The sequence below is a fragment of the Anopheles maculipalpis genome, chromosome 2RL (genome assembly GCF_943734695.1).
Source record: "Anopheles maculipalpis chromosome 2RL, idAnoMacuDA_375_x, whole genome shotgun sequence".
Classification (NCBI taxonomy): Eukaryota; Metazoa; Arthropoda; class Insecta; order Diptera; family Culicidae; genus Anopheles; species Anopheles maculipalpis.
The window spans coordinates 81,972,673-81,997,427 of NC_064871.1; the positions used below are offsets into that span (position 1 = coordinate 81,972,673).

At 42.6% G+C, this 24,755-nt stretch overlaps 2 protein-coding genes across 2 annotated transcripts; one reads left to right on the forward strand and one right to left on the reverse strand.

Moving 5' to 3' along the window:
* Window positions 1-310: 310 nt before the first annotated feature.
* LOC126568674 (FHIP family protein AGAP011705) lies at window positions 311-20,161 on the forward strand. The gene is made up of 10 exons (XM_050225188.1): window positions 311-536; window positions 11,773-11,975; window positions 12,076-12,360; window positions 12,451-12,847; window positions 14,910-15,110; window positions 15,192-16,260; window positions 16,488-16,666; window positions 16,742-17,060; window positions 18,130-18,168; window positions 19,713-20,161. The coding sequence occupies exons 1-10, from the start codon at window positions 324-326 to the stop codon at window positions 20,159-20,161; spliced, it is 3,354 nt and encodes a 1,117-aa protein (XP_050081145.1). The 5' UTR covers window positions 311-323.
* A 2,999-nt stretch (window positions 20,162-23,160) lies between these two features.
* Window positions 23,161-24,477, reverse strand: LOC126568567 (60S ribosomal protein L27a). Its single transcript, XM_050225064.1, has 4 exons — window positions 24,336-24,477; window positions 23,852-23,918; window positions 23,527-23,774; window positions 23,161-23,304 (listed from the first exon to the last, which is right to left on the reverse strand). Exons 1-4 carry the CDS (start codon window positions 24,339-24,341, stop codon window positions 23,176-23,178), a joined length of 450 nt encoding a protein of 149 aa, XP_050081021.1. The 5' UTR covers window positions 24,342-24,477; the 3' UTR covers window positions 23,161-23,175.
* Window positions 24,478-24,755: the final 278 nt, after the last annotated feature.

Genomic DNA, 24,755 nt, shown 5'->3' on the forward strand with positions numbered 1-24,755 from the left:
ACCTTTTGCACCAATCGACCTACCACCGTTCTCGGTCACCAGCATTGTGTAATATCCCCTGGCCGAACGAGAGCTGTGGTGCATTTTCAATCGGCTTAAAAATTCGAACGGGACCACAAAGAGCGCGGAACAGTACGCGCCTCGCCTCACTCTTGAAAGTGATCGATTCGAGAAGCAACCAGTTCATACAAAAAGGAAGCGACTAGCGTAACGAGCGAATACTAACAAAAACAAAATACCAAACAGGAAAAGAAAAACAAAAACACACAGAAGTTTTACGGGTTTTGTAGCAAACGGCAACTAGGCAACAGCAACACAACAATATGAGCTGGTTACGATCGAGCCCGTTGCGGCAAAGCTTTAGCAAAAGCAACAACAGCAACAGTGCAAATGACCGAGCGCGTTCCGGTGTCGGTGGGGCCGGTGGACTGTCGGTGATACGGCCGTTCGATGCAACCGAATGCGATCCCAAGGCGTGCTACGACAGTTTCTGCATCCACTGGCAGCAGGCGTACGAAATTATACAGCGATCGGAGGTAAGGCGGAGGGCATGTTGGGATTGTACATCAAAATGTCCTTTTTTTGTAGGAAATGAAGATGAAGCAGCTTTGAGTTATCTTCAAGAATTTTGGATCCTTCAGAAGCACTGTCTAAGGCAGGACTGTGGATCAAATCACATCCAAATCGCATCCTCCGTACTGTGGACTGGGCTATCCAACTATATTCGAAAAAGAACATTCTTCAGGAGCTGAGCCTGGCTTTCTTGATAGTCAAAGCGTATGAATGATTCTAGAACAGAATATCTCAATTATTAGGCTCTACACCTCATTCAGGACGGTCCGGTGGGGATCTGGGATCAATACTAGCAAGAAGTCTAGCAAGATATTAGATGGAAACCTTGACCTAGCAGTTTGTTAAGCCAAGAATGACTCATTCAGATCTTACTCAGTCCCAATCCTATGGCATAAGAAGCACCAAGGAATGTATAATGTCATACACATATTTGGACGGAAATGCTTTCGGCAGTTAGCAGGCATCTTAGTCTGCTTAAAGTCCTTTCGATACCTTAGCGATCAGTTGATCCTTCGGTCGTGGTTGGAAAACAACTTCCAAAATAGTTTTACTCAAAAATCCATAGGGTGTTAGCATCTCTTTGAGAGGACACATTTCCCAAGTCTTATTGGGGACTTTAACCAAATATTCCCATATTATCCAGGATCCCTAAGCTGAAAGTGCAGAACGATTCATTCATCCAGGCCTCGGGGTTTTGAAGGGATCCTTGCGTATAAGGACACAAACGGTTCATGCTCTGAACCTTCTCTAGAGCAGAAATTACGTTGTAAACCTAAAGAATTGTTAGTAGTAGCTGATGGTTAAGAAATGTCTCACGAAATCCAACTATTGATCAGCTGCAAGCAAGGTGGCTCGCTGGGCCTATACCGGCTATTGGTACGAAGCTAATTACCCATGTTATATAACTTCAACAGATTGCAGCGTGGGGATTCTTATCTGCATACAGTTAAGAAGATAGTGGTAAAGGAGATGTCGCTTGTTAGGGCGTCCTACTATTGTTGAATTTAATCCCCCGATGGAAATGTAGTTCTCCTCGTGTTCCTGAAGATTTCCATTTTCTTATGTAGGAAATTTATCTGGAATTGTTGAACATCTCTAAAGACAAACTTTATACTAAACATATAATTTAATTGAAGATACATTAAAACCTTAAATGTCATTAAACATTGTACTTAAATATGCTGCTAATAAAACCAAGCAAGCAAGTAAGCCAGCTAGCCGAATCTTAAGAGCCCTCTGGCACATAGAAGAGTTTAATTGTATTGGATTCAATAATCTCTAAAGAAGATAATACCAACTTTAACAATAATAAGGCCGTCCTTTATGAATAAAAAAAAAAAATACCAACTTTCTCCAGCCAATGGCAGGGTCCGAGCGGAGACTTATCATCAACATGGAAAGGCTCTGCAAGAGATGCAGAGGAAACGGGTCTAGTCATGCGTGGCACGCCTTACATCACATCCTATAACCACAAGCAATAGGCTAAAGCACCACGTGATGAACTTCACGAGCCGATCAAACGATCGATGGTCCATCTCTTTTGCACGGTAACATGGTCATGTTACCTTGAATCTGAACAATTATTACCTAATTGATAGATAAATGATACAAATTATACAACAGATGTGATCGTATTTAAACTACATATTCGTTTAAAGTTCCATTAACACGCCTCTTGTTTATGGTTTTCGTAATTAAATTTTTTGCATCACAAATTACGACTTTCCTTGCCCATAGAAGAACCGCACAGCACAGTGAAAGAAAAGAAAAAGCAATGCAAACTATTTGGTTCCACTTCCACCACACGGGATTTCCTTTGGAAAAAATCTGGCTCTGCTTTATTTTTTCAATTAAATGCCAATTGTTGGCCGATTCGCGCAAACGGAAAGAAAAGCTCGAACCTATTATGCTTTCCCCATTCGCAAATGCTCTTTTGCCGCGTGTCAATCAACATCGTTTCGGCATATTAAATCGCAATCCATCCCGCCTGTGTGTCCAGGCGAAAGGGCTGCTGCACACCAGCAACGCCAAAACAACATTCACAAAATGCCATCAACGTGCCCCGGCGGCCGTCTTCGCGGTTCGTTGATCTCCGGAGACGATGGTGATATCCCATGCCCCACAACACTGCTGCTGCACCTGTAACATAGCTCCGTTACTTTCATCAATTCCCGGGCATCGGATATGGATGTGATCGCGAAAATAATAAAAAAATACCCGCAGCGCGATAATGCGAATCATCGCGCGGTACACTTTCCTAGCGTACCGGTTTTCCTTTTGCGATTCGATGCAATATTGGCTTTTTTCCGCTACAGAAGTAGTAAAACTTGTTTGTGCCACGCTTGGTTCCGGTGACACATGTGCAGCCGTACCGACGGGGTCGGCTAGGCTTATCATCGGGACGATTGGTAAAACGTTGCGTAAACAATTGCCCCGGTTCGAAGCGCAAGATTATCGTAACAAGCGCGCAACTTTGTTTAATCTGTATTGAACCTGTGGAATGGAATGTTTGAAACATGTGCCTCTTTCCCGGTAACGTTACGGATTAAGATTAAGACTAGATGCAGCATTTGCATTGCATGACTTGCGTTTGCAGAAATTAATAATCGGTTTAAGTAATATAGAAAAATAGTACTCTGCGAAGCATGCCGGAAAGAGCTGGGATTGTGCACAACGGTCCGGTGGTAGAGGCGACAGCGGTCCCGATCTTCATACGGCAGGACCCGGCGTTCATATCCCATCCGGATCATCCCTCTGTAGTGAGGACTGATTATTCGACTATGTGGTATCAGTAAGTCTAGTAATCAATTCGATGGAAAACGAATCCTAGCTATCAGGACGTCAAGCCAAGAAGAAGAAGAAGAAGTCTCAGTACTCACACACATCTCCGAGACTCGAAAATGGTGTAAAAACTAGCGAAACACTCTTGGCCCACGCTCGAGAGGAACAGGCTCCTCAGAAGGATTTTGGGCCGCTTATGTGTGTTAAAAACACTACAAGTGTTGCTTCAATGACAGGCTCCGACATGTGCTAGTCATGTCATAAGAATCTACATGGACAGAGGAAGCGTAGTAGGTCCAGGATTAGATTGAAGTTGAAACGTAGCGATGGTGTTGGTGCTTCTGCCAGAAAGGCGGGGATATTGACGTTCCATCCTATCATGTTCCTGACCGACTGTTCTATCCTTCAGGATATTTGAGATCGGTTTTCATCCTGATGTAATGGTGACTCCCCTACCCTATGTCCTGATAAATACAATACCGTCTTCTCAATGGTGTCTGTATTAACCGGGTTTAGCTTGTAGATCAGGTCATTGCTGGAGTACTGCTCCGGTGTCTGGAAACCCTCTTTTGGGGTTTACATAGAACGTTTTGAACGAGTTCACAAGTCCTTCAAGTTTGCTACCCGTAAACTGTTGGGTGATTCGGCCTCTGTTCTGGATCCTTATGAGTTCAGATGTCTGTCTGCCGAAGACTGGCGATTCCTTTCTCGAATCTCTTGCAACGATTCCCTTCTTTTTCATCTGATGGATACTTGTGCTCTCCTTTAATCAATCGCCCACTTTCTCCTCTTATTGTCCCTTCAAGGAGCTCTGCGGTTGGAGGCAAATATTGTTTACTCCAGGTAATCGCTAGCATTCGGTTCATTGCTTCCATATCTTTCGAAGAGTCTCCAACAGACATAGACTGTCAAAAAAACCTTGTCTGATCACAAAACCAAAATATTTCTAAGATCATATTTTGATGATTGATCATAAAAGACTGCACGGTGAATTGTGTAACTGTCGCTTCATTCTGAACACATCCTATCCATCCGGTTGAGCATAAATCAACTGGGTTCGCGTCGAATCATCAAATTCTGCCTTATTTATTTGCTCAAAGAAACACTCACGTTAATTCGGTATTCTTGCTCGCTGTTGTCTTTTGTAATACCTCTGCAATCTCACTTCAAAGCAAAATAACCATTAAAAAAAGGTCTGCTAGAACGGTGACGACGGTGCTAATGAATTAACAGAAAAACTCTTAATGTACCCCGCATTTGCACACAGACGCACCGGATACACGCGGTACAGTTATTCACATGTGTACATCAATCGAGTAAGAAAACCACACCAAAATGTCTCGCTCAACGCAATATAAGAAATCTGCCACTGGATCACATTTTTCTTCCAAGCGAACATTTTCAGAAGGTACCAATTATCGTGGTAACCATCATTATAACTCTTACGGCACCTTAGGAGGGTGAGGGCGAATGGCACTAAGATGCTGAGCCGTATACGGACGGGTGTGAGTGAGGTGTGAGAGAATTACACGGCCAAGAGATTACGCATGACGATTGTGGACCGTGATCGCATTTCTGCCTAATCCACGTGAGACCAATGCGTGGTCCGCCGCCGGTAGCGACATTAAGTAGCATCGTTCGTGTGAACCGACCAACACCGCTCGGATCGGTGATGATGTGGGAAGTGATGCAGCGAAGAAGCATGATTTCATTATGCTAAATTGCGACAGCGAGCTTTCATTCGTGTTGGCTGACGTATCGCGATCGATGGATGACATTGTGGGAAAGATAGTTTGCCTCGAAGCGCTGACTTTAAGATCAGCAAAGAAATTAGAAGAAGAACTTGTGTGGGAAAGCGTAATAGCGCAAGATAAGATTAACTGCTCTATGTGGACCATTATCTCGCACCGGGGACCTTATCGGTTCCTGATGGTTCATTTAAGAGTGCTCCAGAGAGAGGCTCATTAATTGGGTTACCCATTTAATCTCTGAGACAATTTTTTCTACCATTCCCACAAACCAGACATGTTAAAGTACCACCAAACAGGAATTATTATTACAGTTTTAATGTCAGAATCGAATTAAATTAACACAACAATAATCAATGTTTGCAAAATAAACACCCAACACGCTGCTTTTAATGTCGCAGTTCCAGTTAAACGGAGCAACAACTCACAACATTCCTCCCTCAGCTTGGGGTTAATAGCCATGAAACGCAAAAGTAGATTAAAATAATTTCAATTAACGTTTCATGCTTCAGTTCAGGTTTATCATCACGAAAGCCAGTAGGTTTTCCCAACATTCTGACAGCCTTACGTTACCTACCATTTGCCACTCAAACGTTCCAGTTTTGTGTGTGTTTTACATTATTCATTAGCAATTTTTGGTGCTTTCGGCCGAACAGGCTGCCGGGTTTGTATCTCCGGCAATGTCGTGCTAATTGCTGTCAAGCGAATCCATTGTTGAATGGCAGCGAGAAATGGAATTTTCCCAAAAAATAATTTTCTCACCTTTTTTTCGGCAGAATTCGCGCTTGCAAGTGAAAATTATGCCTTGTACACATTTCCCTCCCATCGAGGATCATTACGACGTAGAACCAGTACACGATTTACATTGAATTTTCAACTTAATTGCCTCGTAAGCGCATAAGCAGGGCTTTTGTTTGCCAACCGGAGCCATCCAATTTGATGCATGGAGTTTTCTTTCTTGAGACGAATGTCATTACTCTTGCACGATCTCTTTCCATCCTTTGTTGGTACGCCTACGTTACAATTTTTGCTTTAATTGGGGTTGAGTGCGTGGGATATAAACACAACAGCAGAAAAAAAAAAAACGATGGATGCAGCGAGATGGCACAAAAGTGCAATGAGGGTGCGCTAAAGGTGGACGCCAGACGCCTCAGCACCACACGTGTTACCGCATTAAGTGTTACCGCATGTGTGTACCGCGCGGTTGAATGACCAACCGTCTTTGGGGTGATGATGGCAGAGATTTCGGACCAGGTGATCTTCATTTTTCATCATCTGTTGAAATTTGGAGGTGTCATAAAGGTGGCGCGTATGATGAGGGTATGATTTTTTAATGTGACCTTCTGGTTGAACACAACGACATGAATTAAAACATGATCCAGCCGTGCTACCTTGCAACCTTAGTCAAACCGAGAGTAGTAGTATTGGAGTAGAAGAGATATATCGCTGATTCGCCCGGTGGTTCTATATGGCAACGAGTCTTGGACCATCCGAGCGGAGGATGCAATCGCTCTTGCATCCTCCGAGGAGGAGAAGGATGACCCAAGAGCTTGCTGAGCTATATGGAGAACCGGACATCCTGACGGTGACAAAGACCGGCAGGGTATGATTCCTGGGACATGTTATGAGCATGCCGGACTCATGCCCCGCCAAGAAGGTATTCGTCACCGACCCCCAGTTCGGCACGAGGCGTCGGGGAGCACAGCGAGTTAGTTGGCTGAAGCAGGTGAAGGGAGACCTGTCGGAGATCGAGTTTCCTGGAGATCTTTTGTTGACCGGGCCATGTCACTACGACGTGCTCTTTAAAAGAGCAGGCCAACATGATGATGATTGCAGTAGAATATTTCTTCTACTGCAAAAATTTCTTCTTGTTTAAATGAATTTGACAGTCCAGTATAATCTGATATTCCGAACGTCTGGTTCTGATACATTGAACCTTAAAAAAAATTAATTCTGGACTTCATCTCGGCAATGCAGAGATCGGTGACGTCGGCCAAGTGTCCCAATATTGACTCCTGCAACGGATTGAGATGATTCAATCATCTTGCGATATTAGTTAAATTCGTTTCATTCACATAAATACTTGGGCTGCTACATATGTTTCTGGCCTAGGCCTCAAGAAGTAATGCAATCTGATTTTTTTATTCGAAAGTTTGACATTTTGGAGCATAAAGATCGTCCAAAAACGGCCGTTGTGTCAATGTCTGAGAACATTGATGCCGTTCGAGATCCAATTGTACAAGATCGTCATGTGACATCATATCGCGAGATAAAGGCATCTTTGTGCCTCTCTTCCTCCTCAACATAAACATTATTTCGCACAAGAAAATGTGAAGTCTTCGGAGAAATTCGAAAAACAAACAACAGCAACGCATTGTCATGGTGAAGAATGATCTTCACCATGACAATACGAGCTCTCACACATCGGCTCAAACCATCGCTTATTTGACCGGCCAAAACATCGAATCGATGGGTCATCCGCTCCCTATAGCGCTGACTTGGAACCCAATGACTTCTTTTCATTCGCGCACATCAAGAAAGAAATGCGTGGTCAAAGATTTTGGTCCCCAGAAGATGCTGCTGAAGCGTTCAAAATCCACGTTTTGGAGATATCTCAATCAGAGGGGAAAAAGTGCTTTGACAATCCATGTGACCATTGAAATGTACTGTATTTTCAACGCTTCAAAGTGATTTTTTATGAATCAAATGCACTTAATTATAACAGTGGAGATCTTAGCTATCTTCTTCTTGTTGCCTTAACGATTTACTACGGGGGGACGATCCGGATGGGATTTGAACCGCGGTCCTGACGTTTGAAGATGTGCGGTGCCGCCGCTGCTGTCGCCTACCACCACCACCACCCAAACCTAGGAGATCCTAGCGATAAAAATATAGATTAAATACACACCAAATGTGTAATAATCACCAGCATAGCGTTGATTGTTATCGTGAGACTTCTTTTTGCTCTTAAAGTTATCTGCTTGTGCCTGACGTACAGCAACTACCGATCAAGCATTTTGACAGGTTCGCCCATTCCAAGCAAGTTACAAATCCCTCCTATCCTATCCTCTTGCTGCTCTCTGTCTCTCTCTCTCTCTCTCTTGATCCATTATTCTTCGCCAACGCAACGCGTTCTGCATCGCTGGCGACGATCACCACCGGCCACAGAAGGAGATGATCGCGTGCGGCCGATTTGGCGAAGAAATTTCGCGATGCGTGGGCCACCCCAACCATACATCACAGGGCTACCTGGGGCTGGGGGTTGTAGCTATCCTCCGGACGGTCTTACGTTTTCACACCGGATTCGAAAGTAAACCAATGGCACAAAATTCGCTCGATTGTGTCTGCTGGTGCCGTGATGCCGTGATGCGTGCACGCATGTAACAATCGGAGGTTGTTTTTCTCTGCCACTGGATCAAAACACATTTCGGGAGTTCGTGCTACCTTACCCACCGATTTCCTTTTAAATCCAAGTTCTTTCGAGTATTGTGCAACGAAAGACACTTTTCACCGCTATTTCGCTGCCACCACCGAAGGTACGTATGGGCGAAAGTAGGGAAGATCAGAAAATTTAATAATAAAACGTACAGAAAAGTGGGTATGGGGAGGAAAAAAGCTAAAATTGCATGACACAATTGAGCATAAATGGGGGGTCTTTTCGTTGTGCAGCACCACTTCCGTGACCGAGTCTACCATTTTACCGGCTTATTATTCACGCTACGATTAATCATCTCTTCCATGCACGGCGAAAGGGCAAAAGGGAAAAGATGTTTTCGATGCAATTTTGTTGACGAAAAGGAAGTGAAGCGTATTTAAGAGAACATCATTAGAAAGGTGCTAAGTGTTTCCTTTGCAGAAATAGCATTACATTGTATCTCTCAACGGTTTTGCGATCTTAGCTTGCTGTAAAGATCCTCAAAATTGCTCACGATCTAGCGCTTTCGTCAGATAATCCAATATCTAGTCAAACTATCCTAATTTCTAACATAGCAGTGGCGGAAGAAAATTGAAGATGTGTGGACGTTGAAGCATTGGGTCGAGAGGATAAAACTAGCAATGGAAGGGTTCAAAGGGTCTTTGCGACCAACCGCAGAGTGCCTTGCAGGGATATTTAGAGGGAGGATTTGAGCACAGACAACGAGAAGGAACATAGAAATTTGATTGAGGAAAGACAACCAGGAGTATCCAGCACATGGTGGTGGATGGTGTTCTTGCAGAGTATGTAAGCCTAACAGTTCAGAGTCCAGATGTCCTCAATATAGCTTGTTCCCTTCCGTTCTGAACCCTATCTCTCGAAGTTCTCCCTTTCTAAGATCCATTCTCTCAAACGTTGCTAAAGGGCTTCCGTCAGCTTCGAAAACCGTATATCCTAAAGTTATCTGTAGGTTTTGGGACTATGAATTTTCCATGAATTACAGTACAGTTGGCCGTAAGTAACAGATGCTAAAAGACAACTTGCTTAGCGAAATTTACTGAGTTGTAAAGTACATAAGGAAAAGACTATTGTAATTTTCACAGATAATCTACTGTTTATTTCGCTACAATCTCTTGATCCGTACGCGAATAGCGTCATCAGTTTAAAAGCCTCCATTTTTTTATGTACAGTAGATCACTCCGATATCTTCCTCTTCGTTCTCTTCGGGTTTTGAAGGTTTGGTCGCCGATTCCATAGACCGCCTCTGTCTAAGCAGCTGCCGCAGTAGTGGCCGCCGTATTCATACGAAATCTTAATGGCCAGATCAAAGTTGCTACACATGTTTTAGGGATGAAGTTTGCAGTCATTTATTAATGGTATCTTGAGGCTTTGAGTATGAACCAATCCTAGCTTGAATCTTCATTTGAAACGGATACCTCTTCGTTGGAATATTGCCTGGATCATCAACGATGTTTGTTGGTGCAATACACGCCTTTTTACAATTAGTAAATTGAATACAAAAACCTTCAAAGAGCAAAAACTGCTACAAGAAATATACGTGTTAAACCTTACACCCTGAACAGTATGATCAACACCGTAGTATGTAAGTTCGATCAAAACAAACCAACAACATTCAGAAAGAAAGTACGAACACACCCTGCTGCATGACTTCCCCGGCTTTAGATAGCGAACAACCTACTGCACTAGAAAAAATAAAGTTCCGCACACATGCCAAGAGCACAACAAGTGTCGAACATTAATCGCGGGCAGCAGCAGCGGGCAAAACATATCAGCATACTTCTTCTGCACTGTTGTAGCTGTTGTAAAGTAGCTTCCAAAGAGGAAGTACGATTTTTAGTTTTGTTTACAGAAAGAAGGAAGGATTCATCTTTCCGCGCATTTGTTTGTTTGGGTTCGATTTCATTTGACTTGTTGTTTCCCGAGCAGCGTCAAGGTCTACATACGTGCACCGTAGGAGGTTCAATATGCGCTGGTGGAATAGGGCGTATTTGTCGATGGGTGTTGGGTGCAAAAAAAAAAAGGTAGCTTAGGTCCGCAATTATGCATTTACGCGCTTCGATCGCCAGCGCTCCCTGGGAGGGAAAATAGTCGTTTGCACGCCGTACTCTCCGAAATGGTGGAGCGTTTCGAATGTGGCGTGCTTTACCGTGGTGTTTAAATCGCGCCGTGTGCTGTGTGGTGTTTGGAGCTTTCTCCTTATTAACAAATTAAATAAAAATTATATCGAGCACCGTATGCTGTGGCCGCGCGTGCGGCATCGTGTTTATTCTTCTGTTTTGTGATTCCTTCACTCTTGCTTTCCGTTGCATATTTTTACACATTGGCGATAATTACAGACGCGCGGGGAGCACGGTTTCATTGTGCTGGAAATGACCATTTCCCCTGCATGCTCTGTTAATTTGACAATTTAAATTTCATGTTAGAAAACGATTGTGAATAAAGAGATCGACGTGTTATGTGTTTTACAGAAGTGTGCTGATTTCATGCGACGCCTCCGGTGGCTAGTGGTTCATCCACCTGTTGAGCGTATATTGTATCAAGTCGTTTATGTACAGGCAACATTTGACTGCACTAAGTGAAGGTAATAAGCTCAAAGAAACTATCTAGATGAATCCAGAGCACAAAGATACTGTGGATACTCTGAGGACACGTTCGGATCACTCCGGAATAGACGGTGAAATGTAACAGAAACTAATGAAGAACAGATCCCTAGAACTTAAGGGCTTTTTCGTTCCAAATCTAGGACTCAGAGTTCAGGAGAAGTGTGTTCCAATTTTCGAGATTGCTGTACTAAATCCTTAGTAGTTTTTTTGTTAGCATTGAGACCCTCGGAAGCTTTTTGATTACGAAATAACTTCTAGAATCTGCTTTAAAGCTTTGAAAGGATCTGGACTCCCATAAGATCTCTGGAGATGATGAACTGGTTGAAAAGATTCAATCGAAAGTCACCAAGTTTTCGAACATCTTTCAGCAGATCTCATCCGGGACACTTTCTCCAATAGTTTTATTGGTAAACCTACGACAGAGTAGATAGTGACATTGACCAGGAATAATATTTCGGCTACCACAAGCCAACCCGACTTCGAAGCATGCTTATAATAATTCAATATGTATTAATAAATCAAGAAGAATGTCTTCGATTGTGCTATATGCAAAATTTTATTAGCCTCTTCTTAACAATACAACTTCAGTACAACTAATCAGTTACGATCATCTTTTACCCCCTGTCCACAGAACTACCGAAGTCAGTCACATGACGATGTGCTGGGCGTGGTGACACATCTGGACCATATGGTAACGCTACTGCTGGTGGAATTGCATCACTGTAACAAGCTTAGTCTCCCTGGTCAAGCAGCACCGCCAGCACCCTGTTTAGAGCATCTACTGAGCGAAAACTTACTCGACAAACTCTACGAATGGGGCATCAAAACGGGAAGGTAAGTAGGGAAATAGTCATGTGGACAAAAGGAAGAAAGGTCCCAAATTCTAACATACTTTCCTTCTCCTTGCTGTTTTTGTTCCTCCCCACTCCTCCAGATACGCAAACGCAGTACGATTGGAGCAGTTGAAGCTGTACGAGCAATTAGTCAGTCACTCGCGTCACCAGCTACTCGTGCACGAACCATTCCTACGCCCGCTGCTGAAGCTGTTGGCCTCGAGCCAGAACGAAATCTATCCGCCAGACGTCGAGAAGCGGCTCGTAATATTGCTCAATCAACTGTGCGTGGTGCTGATGCAGAACGTGCACCTGCTCGATCTGTTCTTCTTCTCCACCACGCAAACACAGCAAAGCCATCACACGAGCAACGGTGGGCACACGAAGTAAGGCTGCCGGTTTTTCCGTCGAGATAGTACGGCGTAAGCATTAAATGCACCGTTTCACCTTCTTTCCCGTCCGCTCCATGTCAACAGCTTCATCATCTTCTCACTGCTGATACCGTACGTCCATCGGGAAGGTTCGTTAGGTCATCAGGCACGCGATGCACTACTGCTCTGCATGGCGCTGTCACAGAAAAACTCCAACGTTGGTACCTACATCGCAACGTACTCGTCCATCTGTCCGGTACTGGTAACCGGACTCGGCGGGTTATATTCACGCCTCCCGAACCAGATCGAAATCAAAACCGTCGACTGGTATCGCATCACAACGGACGATGTGACGGAGATGCCCGAGCTGACACTGTTCATGAACTCGCTCGAGTTTTGCAACGCGGTCGTACAGGTGGCCCATACGATGATCCGCCAGCAGCTGCTCGACTTCCTCTATCAAGGCTTCCTGGTGCCGGTTCTTGGACCGGCCATTCTACAGGTAACACCGAACGCCACACTTTCTATCGCAACAATTTTGTTTTTCGTATGCTTTTGTTCTGCACTGCGCGTGTTGTCCTACTTATCGCTAATCGTGCCCCACCCGACAACACAGACACACACACACAGACTCATTGCAACAACTTTCCATCGCATTTTCATCCGGCGGATGAACCGAACCGTTACTAATCTTGCACGCCACAGACGGAAAAAATGGGGATCGAAATAGTGGCGGCATCGATGGCGTCTCTGTAATGGAGGAACAATTATTCACCATTACACTGTGTTTGCATTTGCCACTTGCGCGCCGCTCCGTCTATGCTGCACCAAGCTGTTGTACTTGCTTTTATCATTCGGGCTTAAACCATCTTATTGGGTGGATGGACGGCGTACATCTTTGTTTGATCTTCCGTTACGTGTTGTTCGTTTCTTTATGTGTTTTGTTGTTTAGTTTGGTTGTTTTGTTGTGCTAGAGTTTAGTAAACATTGTATCCTTTCGCGTTCTAAGATGTAAAGTACAGTGGTATTCAAAACAATATCAATTCGTCCTTGCAGTGGCCTAATTGTTTTAAATTCATTGATGTTTTAAATACTAGCAGTGCTTTTTTTGTCAGTAGCTCACTCTAATAATAATTGAAAAATAATTCTTATGAAAATTAACATTCACGGCGATTTGTCGGTCATGCTTTAATTTTTTTTCTTACATTAATATATGTACTAAAACTATTATGTTCTAATTAATTTATTCGAGTATTACGACTGGACGCTTTATTGATGTACTAATATAAAGTAGCATCTTCTTGTCGTTGGTGTTACGACTATTTATTTGGCCGATCATATTGCTAGACTTCCTTTTTTCTCGCAATCTTTGCTTTTTGATACAAAAATGAAGCATAAAATCTACTAAAACTTATTTAAATATTAAAATGCATATTGCGTTCCAATTATTTTGAACACAGCTGTAAATAGGCAAACAGGTGTCAATATCAGACACCCAAAACAAACAGCACACGATCAAACATGAGCCACACTTTTACGCATTCGATCGCACCGGAACACAGTTACACCTTATGCACACACACACACACGCACACATTTCGTGTTTTTTGTTCGTTGTACAGTAATAGTTTTAGTATTCACCCTGTTGCTCTGGTTGGCTATTTTTGCGATCCATCTCTCCCCACCCCGACATTCTATTTGTTTAGCGAAAAAGTGTACGCTCTTGGACAGTTATATATGTTTCCTTCCATTTTGTTCATAACCACGTGTGTATTTCATTTTTGTCCCCTCGAATCCAACCATGCACGTGGAAGCTATGTTATACCATACCGTGTTCCGTTTTATCTGTTCCTTTATCAGGCATTGACCGCACGTTGTGAGAGTGTAAAATCCCCTCCCCATTATTACTATTAAAGCGTATCACCAGCTTTACAATTAGCGGAACGCTAATGGAATTTGTTTTATTTATTTATATATTTTCTTCTTTTTCTTTACATTTCTTTTTTTCTCTCTCTTTTTTTTACAACACTCTTTGACTCTCCCCTTTTCATACACTTTTCACTTCCGAACTGTGTGTTTTTTTTATCTGCTGTTTGCCATCTTTTTTTCTCCTCTTTTGTTTCGCTTATGATCTAACAAATGATCGCGCAATTTATTGCTGAAACAATCGTTATCGATATCGTATTTTTACACAACACTTCCGTTTTGTAACTGATGATCAACGGTTTTTTTTTGCTCTATTATACGATCGCGTTGAAACGTGTGTCTTTATGGGTGTATGTGTGTGTGTGCTGCATCTTTGGCCTCGAATGCTGTGAATGTGCTACGACGCGATTTTCGCTTCCGAATTTTGGCACTTTTTGAATGTGAATGAATCGGAACACCGGGTCCCATGCGATACGACTGCTACATGGGATTGTAACTTTTTTATTTTTAAACAAAATAACCTAACGCCATCTCATGCCTAACAAAACGTCTACAAAAATACTACTCCTCGCAACAAAACACCTACTCCTACTTTGCACCATTTCCTTAAACACACACATTCACTTATGGGTAAGCAGACATTTAAAGGGCAAGGTCAATTCCAGACGAACGTTGAGTCGCAGGTATCGGCAATGGCGTACTTCGATCTGATCGTACGCTCGATTACCGAACCTGGGTTGATCCAGCTCGTGATTCGCTTTCTGCTGGATGAGGAAAAGTTCGACGGGCAGCGAATATTGGACGTGTTGGTTGAACGGCTTAACAGCAACGATTCGCGGGTAAGTTAACGGTTGCATAAAAGTGAATCCACTGAAGAATACATTTTGAAAATTGTTTTTCCTGCCCCTTTCTTTTTTTAGCTTTGCATGGTGACTCTATCGCTGTTCGACAGTTTGCTTAGCTTAAACTGTGAGGACATTATGCTGGAGCTTATGTTGAAGTATTTGCTGCACTGCAAGCACGTACCGATATCGCACCGGTACAAAATCAATCGGGTCGACCCGTACACGCAAGCGGTCGAATACTTCCTCAACATTACGCCGGACATCATGAAGAAGGTGAACAGTGTGCTGAACATCAACAATGGCGGTATCGGTGTTACCGCCGCGAGCCAAAACGTGCAGCCATTGGGTAACAACCGTACCTTTGCCACCACCGGGACGGCAAGCAGCAGCACCAACGGTGGTAATGGTGCCAACAATAATGCCAACCTTAACGTTAGCAAAACGATCGGTGCCAACTGGAACCATTACGGGTTGAACACGACGACGGGCGAAACGCTACTCGCGAACTACCAAGCGTACCTGCTCGATGCGCGCAATCGCATCGTTCAATGCAAGCATGCCTGTGATCAGTGGAACAATGTGTATCGTTACCAAAAACTAAGTAAAGCCAATTTTTCACATCCACCGCTGGGAGCAACAGCAGCCGCAGGTGCAACTTCGCACACCACCAACGGTGGTAGCGGTGGCAGTAGCAACAACAACAGTATCGTTAATCCGGATGATGTGCGCGCCCTGAAGGTGCAGATGATAAAGGATTTTCTACGGGAGTTTTCGATCGATTCCGGTATCGGGGATTGCGATAGTCAGCAGCAGCAGCAACATCATCACCATCCGCCAGTAACCGGAACCAGTTCAACGAGCTCTAGTGCAATAATGTTCGGTGGATCGATTGCGCCCCCTAACGGTGGCGGTAAACAGCTCGACAGTTTACAATCGATCGGTGATAGTAGTGGGTACGAAAGTTTAAACGTTTTTTCACAAGCAACGAACGATTTGGTGGTACCGGCGATGCAACAAGAGCCGGGACCACTGAAGCACCAACATCAGCGAATCGATGCGTGGAAGGTGTCAAGCGTCCGGGAAGAACCGATCGGTGATTTAGACTTGTCCGAGGATCTGTTCGCGCAGGGGACAGTTAGTTTAGGTGAGTGCTTGAGAGTGTGAGAAGTAAAATCAGCAGTTGGTTCCGAAGCAATTCTAATTTAATTGCGGAGTAAACTCTGCATTAATCCGATTTTTTTTTCGGATCGTACACCGGTTTAACGCGTCGTAGTCCGGATTAATTAATCCATTCTGGTGTTCCCACCACTACTCAGTACATGCTATAACGTTTTTTCTATAATTATTGTAATTTCTTTTCGAAAAACAAAGGTCCCTTTTTAACGGCGATCTGGGGCAAACTGCAAACGTTTACAAGCAACTGCTTGTATGTGAATCTACACCTCACAGGACTGATCACGCACTTGACCCTTTTCCCGCTACCCTTGTTACACTCGATCCTTCTACGTCCGGACATACCGACCACCTCCGATACGCCGTCCTTCCATCAGGTAGGTTGTTTTGTTTTAAATTATATCCTATTAAACTATTCGCTAAATCACTTTTACACTTCCCCCGTTGTACAGGTGCTAAAGATATTGAAACAACAAATCGATGCGGAACTCCCGGATACGGACGAATCGCTCGAAATCGTTGATTTGGCTCGTTCGTTCCTAGTTGACCGTGAGTTCCGGCTCGTTAATATGCGCAAAAATGCAATCGAATCGGCCGCCAGCGGTAAGCTACTGAACGGTGGCGGTTCCTCGATGACTTCGAGCCTATCGCAAACGACACCGATGCAGCTGACGCCAAGCTCATCGTACGACCCGTTCAAACGGCAGGATGGCAAACGCAAGAGCATCAGCAACTCATTTTCCAACATCTTTCGGCGGCCTGGTTCTGTGGGTAAGTCATTGAAAAGAGGTGTCTTACTGTTCGCGCGGGAAAGAAAAACCCTTCATACACACCAAAGTATACTTCACACTCTCTCTTCTCGATTAGCCATTTATCCCTCTTAAGTTACACACCAAATGTGGAACTCACCGATGCTTTCCATTTCACAGCTCATTTAGCCGCCCTTCTACTTCTGCTGCTACTACTTCTACTCTACTGCTGCGCGTGTTTCGATCACAGCACATCACTCTGCCATACTTTCTTTTCTTTTGCTTTTCTATTTCTCTGTTTTTTTTTGCTTTCTTTTTGTCGCTTTTGATTTTTCCTCTCGTTTTTGCTTTCTTTCACTGCAAATTCATACCGTACCGTTTATCCATTTGTCGTTTTTTTATTGTGTTTTTTAATTTTGTAACTTTTCTACGGTTTTCATTTGCGATTGCGCAAGCGTTTTCAATTTCTTTTCGAGCGTTTTGTTTAAATCGTATCTTTTTCTAATGTTTTGTTTTGATTTTCAATGTGTTCTTCAGTTTTGTATTTTATTTTGAATTTCTTTTTTTCATCTTTATAGTCTTCTTCCTTCTGATATTCTTGCATCGCTCTATCTTACTGTCCTTCTCTATCTCACGTGCGCGATAGCGTTTTCGCTTAGCTTATTGATTCGTTCGTCACTAAACTCACGATGCTTCGCGTTATGCTGCACTCTTCTCAACAACGCGTCGAAGCCGCATCCTACCGCTGCAAACGGACCACTTCTTGCGTCCTTGTATCTAAACACCGCGCTAACACACAGCGCTCCTCACACCCACTACTGGTCTTCTTGTGTACTTCACCCGCAAAAACTGTCGTTTAAAAAAACTGACCCACTCTTCGGCTTCATTCATTCCGTCTTGCGTATCTTACGATCAAATGAAACTAACGCCTAACTTCGTCCACTACTACACGGGAATGCAAGGAGAGAATCGTAGCGTAGTGAAAGCATAAGCAAAATTACACACCAAATACTCCATATTTTTGTCGATCGATTTAAAGATTATATATTATGCCACCATATCAATATCTCATCTTGTTTCTCCTCATTCAGCTTCATCGGGTTTAGCACAGATAGTTGAATTTTTTACCGGTAAATATCATGCCCTATTATTTGTTATCTGTTCTGCTCCCTCTTCCTTCGTTCCAATTCCTGTGTTATTTTTTTTGCTAGATTTATTCTTCGAGTATTACTCTATGTTCCCACTATTTTTTAATTTGTTCCTGCTAGTTTTGCATTGCTGTTACCGGCATACTATCTGCATGTGTATAGAATTTAAATTTAAATTGCATTTATATTGCTATTTTGAAAAATTCAAAGCATTTTTTTCGAGTTTGCTCTTGCATGATACAATATTTGTTTGGATACTACAATCGTACAAAGGTCTGTATCGTAATTTGTGACATATATCGAGATCTTTCAAAATCTTACAGAATACATACAGCGTGAAAATAAACAGCAAAAAATCTTAAACCTTGTTTAATAATTTGCCAGCTTGATGTGGTTTAAATAGTTCATAAAATCGTTCATTTTATCGTCAGGTATTATCAATAATTGAACTATGAAACGTTTAAGGAGCTAAATAACTCAATTTTATGTGGATTTTATAAGAATATCATTTAAATGATGAGCTTAAACCTTGGTTTTAAATATTATTAAAGTCTTTACTCACACATGGAAAAAAAAACTTCACAAATTATGTTATTGGGACACAATTATGTGTCCCAGAAATTTTTCATACTTTCCTATGATTTTTTTTACCGCGTGTTCATAAACTTTTATTCTGGTCCCGAGGTTTTTTTTTGTGCATTTTGATATATTTTTGCTCTTGTCTCGCAATTTTTTTACATACTCCTATGTATTTTTATTCTTGTGCAACAATTTATTTACATCTTTCCTTATATTTTTGTTTTTCCTCGTTCTCAAATATATGTTGTTTCTCTTACTAAGTTTGCTTCTACTGTTGTATGCCAAAACAAGTTAACAAGAACCAAAATATATGGAAACGTTCAGAAAAAAACTCGAGAGGAAACACCCTTAAACTTTACCCTTAAAACTTTGTAAGAAGAAGAATAACTTTTAAAAACTAGAGGAACATTATAATAAAAAATTAAAAAAGCATGAATTATACATCCTTCAATATCGCTTCCCTAAACCCCAATTACTCCTCTTTCCCATTCTATTCATCTAATTGCTCCGGTCCGGTTTTTGCCGATTAAGTCACAAAAAGCATTTATCAGGGACACATTTTTGTTCACATTAGAATGTTTGTCTGTTTGTATTGATACTAATATGTGTTTGGTTCGTTGCATACTAAGAACGCTAATTCCGTGTGCATGTGTGTGTGCGTGTGTTATTTAATTTTAACCTAAAATACCCAACCAAAAATACGACTAATGTAGCTAATATTATTGTTTTATGTCCCACCCCAAAACCAAACTACCCTAACCTGTATCAGCATGATGCGTACTAATGGCCCTGTTTTGCTACTATACTCCGTAGTAAATTCCCTTTATTAAATGCTACTATGCTTTAAATGAGTTGATGTGCCCTTTTCTCTTTCTACTTGGAAGCGGAAACTTGACTTTAATTATATTTATTTCGTGTTTACCCCCCCTTACGCTTCCGTACCTCAGGATCGAGCAGTAATGGGTTGAATCATTCACCGAACGGTAGACAGCCGCCTTCGTATACAACCGCATCGTTGCACGGTGCCAACAGTTCGAGCCAACCCTCACCGGTAACACCACCCAGCGGGCTTCTGATGGGTGGCTCGAGACGCGAATCGCGCGAAGCAGAAACACAGTTCATGTCGATCGACACGACACCTTCTGCGAGTCATCCATCCACCGGGTTGGTGGGACAGACTACCGGTACCGATCTCCATCTTGGCCATTCAAACAGTCTAGAGCACGGCCTGGCAGCTAACTACAGCGTTGGTAATGAGCGACAGCTCAACCTAGCTATCGGTGCCGTACTGTTGGACGAGTGGTGCCGTGAACTTTCCGCCGTAACGCAGGAACAGTGCATCATGATGCTGTCGGAACAGGTGCAGCAGCCGGTGGCCGCAAGGACGGCTAGCTAGAACAAAAAAATAAAACTGACAACCGGGCAACCCGCTTTAAGTAACTGTTTAACCCCTGTTAATCGAGAAAAGCTTGTGATTTAATTAAGTAACGAAACGAGGGGGGGGGGGGTGGAGGCGTGTAAAAGGTTTATTATAGTAGCAAAATATAGCCGGTACGGAATAGAATGCTTGTGTGTGTCTATTTCATTATTTGGCGTACGGTGGCCCTCCCTCCCCGCGCATTGTTGATATTGTTTGTAAAACAACCGAGTCTAGGAAAGGACAACCGGAAAAGGAAAAAAAACCAGGGTTAAAATATTTTAAATATTAAGGAACCATTAATTTAACAAAACCGTCGTAACATCGAACCATTGTTTTAATTTTTATAAATTTACACATCTTTTTAAAAACGGAAACACTCTGCTGCTCCCCACATTTGGATTTTTTTTTAGAGTAGATTATGTTTTTTTTTTCTTTTGAAAAATTTTACGAACAAATGACTCTCGACCGAAAATGTAACGTTGCCTGTCACATCGAACTACTGAACGTAATGTACTAACCTACCTTTTCCTACTAATCTTACGAACAAGCAAACAAGGCCAAACAAATACATCAATTACAACTATATGTTGTAACTTTATACTAATATGCTAGAGACACGTATACTGTATCTGTTAATAATTCAAAAAGCATACCCGGATACCCGGATATCAAAGTTGTTCGTGCTTTGTTTAGGGCAGTGCGATTTGTAAAGTAATCTTGTGCGTTTGTGGTTAGGAGTGAGTCGATTCTCCTGCTCTGTACATACAACAATGTTATACAGTTATTTATCATTGCGTTTGTTGTTGCGCATTATTGTTTTTTCGCTCTGTGCATTTGTGGCACCTAGAAATGAACCTCCTTTTTTGTTTTGTGAGAAAAATTCGTTTGTAACAAGTAAATATTCAATTCGGAACAATGTTTGATTAATTATTCGATTAAAGCAACGCGAAAGAAGACTAGAGCTGGGAATCAAATTGTTTTTTTTTTTTGTAATCAATGGAACATCCGAAGAATAATTATTAGGATATGGCGATAAAAACTGAAGGCTAGAATCCAGAAAAGATTCTTAAACAGTCCGTGAAAAAATTAGCATAATAAAATAAGAATAAAACTATACGAGACATGACAAGACAACTCTCAAGCGATCCTCACTTAGCCACCATTTTCCAATAACGTCTTATAGATAGATGTCTTGACGTAAGTCCTTCTCAAATGTGCTCTCCTGGTCAATTTACCTTTTCTTGAATAATTCAAACCTTTTACACAAAAATTATTGGTCACAAGCAAAGAAATTTTGCCGGATCATGTTGGATAGGATATGTGACACTCCCTGGTAACAATCCGAGAGAGAAAATGTATGAAATCCACTCGGCTTGTTCTCGGCTTGCTTTGGGCTTGTTGGTACAAATCCGTTCACTCAAGAACCGGCCTAAATGATCTGCTGGTTCACCAAGCCTAAACCATGCCGAAATCTGAACCGCTGTTTTGAAGTACAAGCCGAAACAAGCCGTACGGGTGCATGTATGTATGCATGCAAGCGAAGCGTATCGCGTATCGCTGCTTTCTTTCTTCCTCTAGTTGGCGCTCGAAATCGTCTAATTTTGGGTACGAGCACATGTTTTCTCGATGAAATACGTTGATTTTGTTAACAATATCACAATGGCGACAAAATTAAATTCAACCAGCACATAGTGACTCGTCGCACATCCATATCCAATCACTTTCCGAACGCGACTGTCTTGTCGCGTGAACAACCCGACGAAGAGGCAACGAGGAGACACAAAAACAGTCCGCTTCAAACGCATGAAAAAGTCCGAGAAAAGGGAGATAAAGCATAAAAAAATGAAATAGAGGTCATGATGAAATGAACCTCATTGTCACGAGGACTTGCACTTCATGGAGACGCCCAGTTGATACCATGCTACCGTCACCATTGATACATGACCTTTAAGGAAATACGCCGGATGTCTTCTTATATGTCTGAATTATCATTTGAACACTTGGACGCTACCATTATATCGTTTAGATTCCAATCAAATTTATTTCCGAATGAATCACTGACGTGGAGATGCGGTACTTGTTAACTTCATGGAGACGCCCAGTATTTGCTGTAAGCTAGTCCGTAACTTACCACCTCTCTGGCTTACCGTTGATACCTTTTGATGACTCTTAATGAAATATGCCGGAGGTCTTGTTGGTTCTTTCAAGATCTCTTAATTTTTTAACACGAGGTCACAACCATGATTACGTTAAGAATCCAATCAAAAAATTAGTTTCCTGCTACAGAACGGCCTCAGACCACCATCAGGATATTTTATGCACCATACAAGTCAACTAACATTGTTAGGTTCTAACTCCTTCATTCGCTTTGCTCATTCACCATTGGGAGTGACTTGCAGTAATTACCCTTGCAACTCAAAAAAGGTCCAACGTTAGTTCTGGCGAGATATTTCATCAGCCGATCGTTCGATTGATCTTCAAAAACAGAAACAGTTGGAAGTTGAGCAAAAGCAAGCCTTCATATGATAGCTCTTTATCCTGTGTGATCGAATAAGTTTCAAGAAAGAACATTCACATAGATTTTTACTCATGAAGGGGTCCTTCATGCACATTTTCTCTCTCTCTCCATTGGTCCTTGTTGTCTGACATGTCTAGTCCTACATGCCTCTACAATACACTACAGGACTACAGGGTAATTTTCAGTTACGTATTCCAACACAACCTCCTCTAAAACCTCCTCTTCGCCATCTTTCTCACAATAATCAACAATAAGAAGCCAAATCGTTCGATGGCATGTTAGGTTTTAGATATTGGTTTCTTGTATTTTCTGCTTCTTTTCTCATCCTTGCGTTCTCGTGTGCTGATGTTCACCAGAAATACACACATCCTCCACAAACACAACAATACACACGAACGACACTGAATGTTGGATCCTTCCGTGCGCGCGCGCCCTTGTGTGCGAGTGTTATTAGATCCCTTAAGCCAATACTCTAAGCCCGCAGCAGGCACGCACCGCCGACCGCCTTGATGCGCTTCTCGGCAAGTTTGGAGAAGTATTTCGCCTTCACAATGATAGGCATTTTGGGCGGCATACCGGAACCGAGCAGCTTGAAGTAACCCTGCAAATATGAAGAATATTGCTATGATTAGTGCCAAGAAGCGAATAGGAAGAGAAATGTAGCGTTCCCAGTTCCAGCTTGTATCAGCAAAAGCAATTATCAACAGGATTGTTTGCATTATAATTTGTACACGTTGCATTCTGTCCGCTCGTCGCTTTAGTTATCATCATGAAAAAGTAAGGAAAAAGAAAGCCATTTCATCACAATCGAACAGATACTTACGAACTGAACCAGATCGACGACCGGGACCTTCTCGGGGTTCTTCTTCGCTTCCTCGCGCAGCCTTTCTGGCACCAAGCTCCACAGATGCGACAGATTAATGGTCGGGCAGAACTTGTGGTTGCGGTTCAGATGGAAGTTTCGCATACCGACCTTGCCGAAGTATCCTGGATGGTATTTGTCGAAGTTGATACGATGATGGTGCATACCACCAGCGTTACCGCGACCACCAGGATGCTTACGGTGCTTGCCTGAAAGAAGGGTAAGAGAAACAAAACGTTCACAAATCACACAATCACAGATATTAAGAACCGATCGTTGTACTTACCGATACGACCATGACCGTGGCTGACGTGACCACGCAGCTTCCTGGTCTTCCTGCGTACCTTAAGGCTCTGTAAGATAGATCATAAATGGTGGATTAATCCATCATGCTGTGTCCACTTGAATTGGCCCTCCCCACTAAAACATCCACATGTCAACAAACGACGACGCACTCCCTTCGGATGTCATGAGAAGGTTCGCTCCGTGGCGGGGCTTGATGAAATCAGCAAATCCTATCTTCTTCTAACAGATCAGCTTGCATCAACAGGATTGTTTGCAATTATGCCGTCGCAGGGGTACATCAAACTGCTGGTGCCTTGGCAAACGGCTTAAGGCGCTCTCCGTTCGGTGATAGCCCTTCTCCAAGGGTAGCACATATCCACCTTCCACAATCGCTTTCCATGACCCATTTGCACCAATTTCCTCCTTCCAATCGATGCACCGAAGGAAGTGGCCGCAGTTAATAAACAATTTCACCCGACACTTACGACCATTGTGTACGAAAATCCAAAAACTTGGCGCTGTTACCACAAAAATGTGTCGCCAGCAGCTAGAGTTTGCCGGAAAAAGAAAGAGATGGTCGGTGTGTTTGACGTTTGTGTTGTGTGACGTTTTGGCGGAAGTTGGTTTGACGGGTCGGGAGGGTTTGACATCTGACAGCAGCTACTTGCGAGGGTGCCTCGCGGTGGGATAGCGTAGCGGAAAAAAAAATTCACACAAAACTACAATAATGATCGATTTAAATATTTTTTAGTTACATTTTAGCAAAGAATCATTGCATTCTGCATAAATTCTCAACAAAAAAGGCATTAATTTAATAAATTTATCAAATAAAATCATAAAAACTTAGATAACAGACTTGGAAAGACTTGCACTTGAAGTTCTTTTTAGCATTTCTGTAGCTTTCA

Excerpts from the sequence above, each read along its gene's own strand:
- LOC126568674 (XM_050225188.1), top strand. The coding sequence starts at position 324 with ATGAGCTGGTTACGATCGAGCCCGTTGCGGCAAAGCTTTAGCAAAAGC. Across the intron at positions 12,848-14,909 it reads TTGGACCGGCCATTCTACAG|ACATTTAAAGGGCAAGGTCA; the intron begins GTAACACCGAAC and ends ATGGGTAAGCAG. Across the intron at positions 17,061-18,129 it reads TCGGCGGCCTGGTTCTGTGG|CTTCATCGGGTTTAGCACAG; the intron begins GTAAGTCATTGA and ends CTCCTCATTCAG.
- LOC126568567 (XM_050225064.1), bottom strand. Across the intron at positions 23,775-23,851 it reads CCACGGTCATGGTCGTATCG|GCAAGCACCGTAAGCATCCT; the intron begins GTAAGTACAACG and ends CCCTTCTTTCAG. Across the intron at positions 23,305-23,526 it reads TCGTCGATCTGGTTCAGTTC|GGTTACTTCAAGCTGCTCGG; the intron begins GTAAGTATCTGT and ends TCATATTTGCAG.